At 56.6% G+C, this 965-nt stretch overlaps 1 protein-coding gene across 1 annotated transcript in view; it reads right to left on the bottom strand.

Moving 5' to 3' along the window:
• The window catches only part of NANS (N-acetylneuraminate synthase), a 31,677-nt gene extending 30,959 nt beyond the window's left edge, over positions 1-718 (bottom strand). The window contains exon 1 of the mRNA XM_069095375.1: positions 441-718. Coding sequence (XP_068951476.1) covers positions 441-572 — 132 coding nt within the window. The 5' untranslated portion in view covers positions 573-718. The remainder of the gene's footprint in view (positions 1-440) is intronic.
• Positions 719-965: the final 247 nt, after the last annotated feature.

Raw genomic sequence — 965 nt, 5'->3', positions numbered from 1 at the left:
TGTGTGTGTGTGTGTGTGTGTGTGTGTGTGTGTGTGTGTGTGTGTGTTGTCCTGGACCCCTTTCTGAAGCCTAGGGACCCCTTCTCAGAAGAAGGCTCTTAAATGAATAAAAAAAAATACAAAGAAAACCAATTTTGTGGAAACAGTTATTAAAATATTAAAGAAAAGAAACAACAAATGACAGTCCTCAAGAACTCCAGTTTTCAATCCCGCGACCCCCTCAAAGAAATAGAAGCTCATGGACCCCAGGTTACGCATCTCAGCCCTCTCCAAGCTCGCCCCCTGCCCCGTTCGCACCCCTGCTTCCTCCCCGGCCCCTCTGCACCGCGGTCAGGAGGCTGCCCCAGGTGTGATGGGCAGCACTTGGGTACATCCTACCTCTGCTGCCCTCCCCACATTCCCTCCTCTATTTGTCCGGGGTCGCCCCTCCAGTCCGCTACCTTCGCCATCCGGATCATGCGCTTGGCCACGTCCATATCGCCCTGGTGGTTCTGCCCGATCTCGGCGATGATGAAGCAGGGATGGTTCCCCCCGACCCAGCGGCCAGGGCACAGCTCCAGCTCCAGCGGCATCGCGGCGTCTTCTGCAGCGTAACCCGGTCCGGCCGCCGTTTCCGGGGTCCAGTTCCCAGAACGCCTAAGAACAATCCAGCCTAGCCTACCCCAGGACCGCAAGCACGTGAGGCCACGTCAGTTCTGAAGCCTCCCACCTTGAAGCCAATCCTCTTCCAGCTGGCCGCCCACCTGACGCCCTGGAGCCAATCAATAAGAAAGAGGGCTGGGGCCGAGCTAGCGGGAAGTGGTGTTGAGCTTGCGGAGCTGCGGCTTGCTTGCCCTCCTGGGGATCTTAAGTGCCCAGCCCAGCGCTTTCCGGGAGGGCGGGTGTGGGCTAGTATATTTATCTCTGAGCCCGAAACCCAGCTTCGGAAGTTGATTCTAGAATACATGTGATGCTCTAAATGAAAA

The sequence above is a fragment of the Petaurus breviceps genome, unplaced genomic scaffold, assembly GCF_028583685.1.
Source record: "Petaurus breviceps papuanus isolate PSGF00001 unplaced genomic scaffold, PetGlider_PUasm1.0 226, whole genome shotgun sequence".
NCBI classification, from domain to species: Eukaryota; Metazoa; Chordata; class Mammalia; order Diprotodontia; family Petauridae; genus Petaurus; species Petaurus breviceps.
The sequence above is the reverse complement of the archived record's forward strand: the minus strand, read 5'-3'. Positions and strand labels throughout refer to the sequence as shown.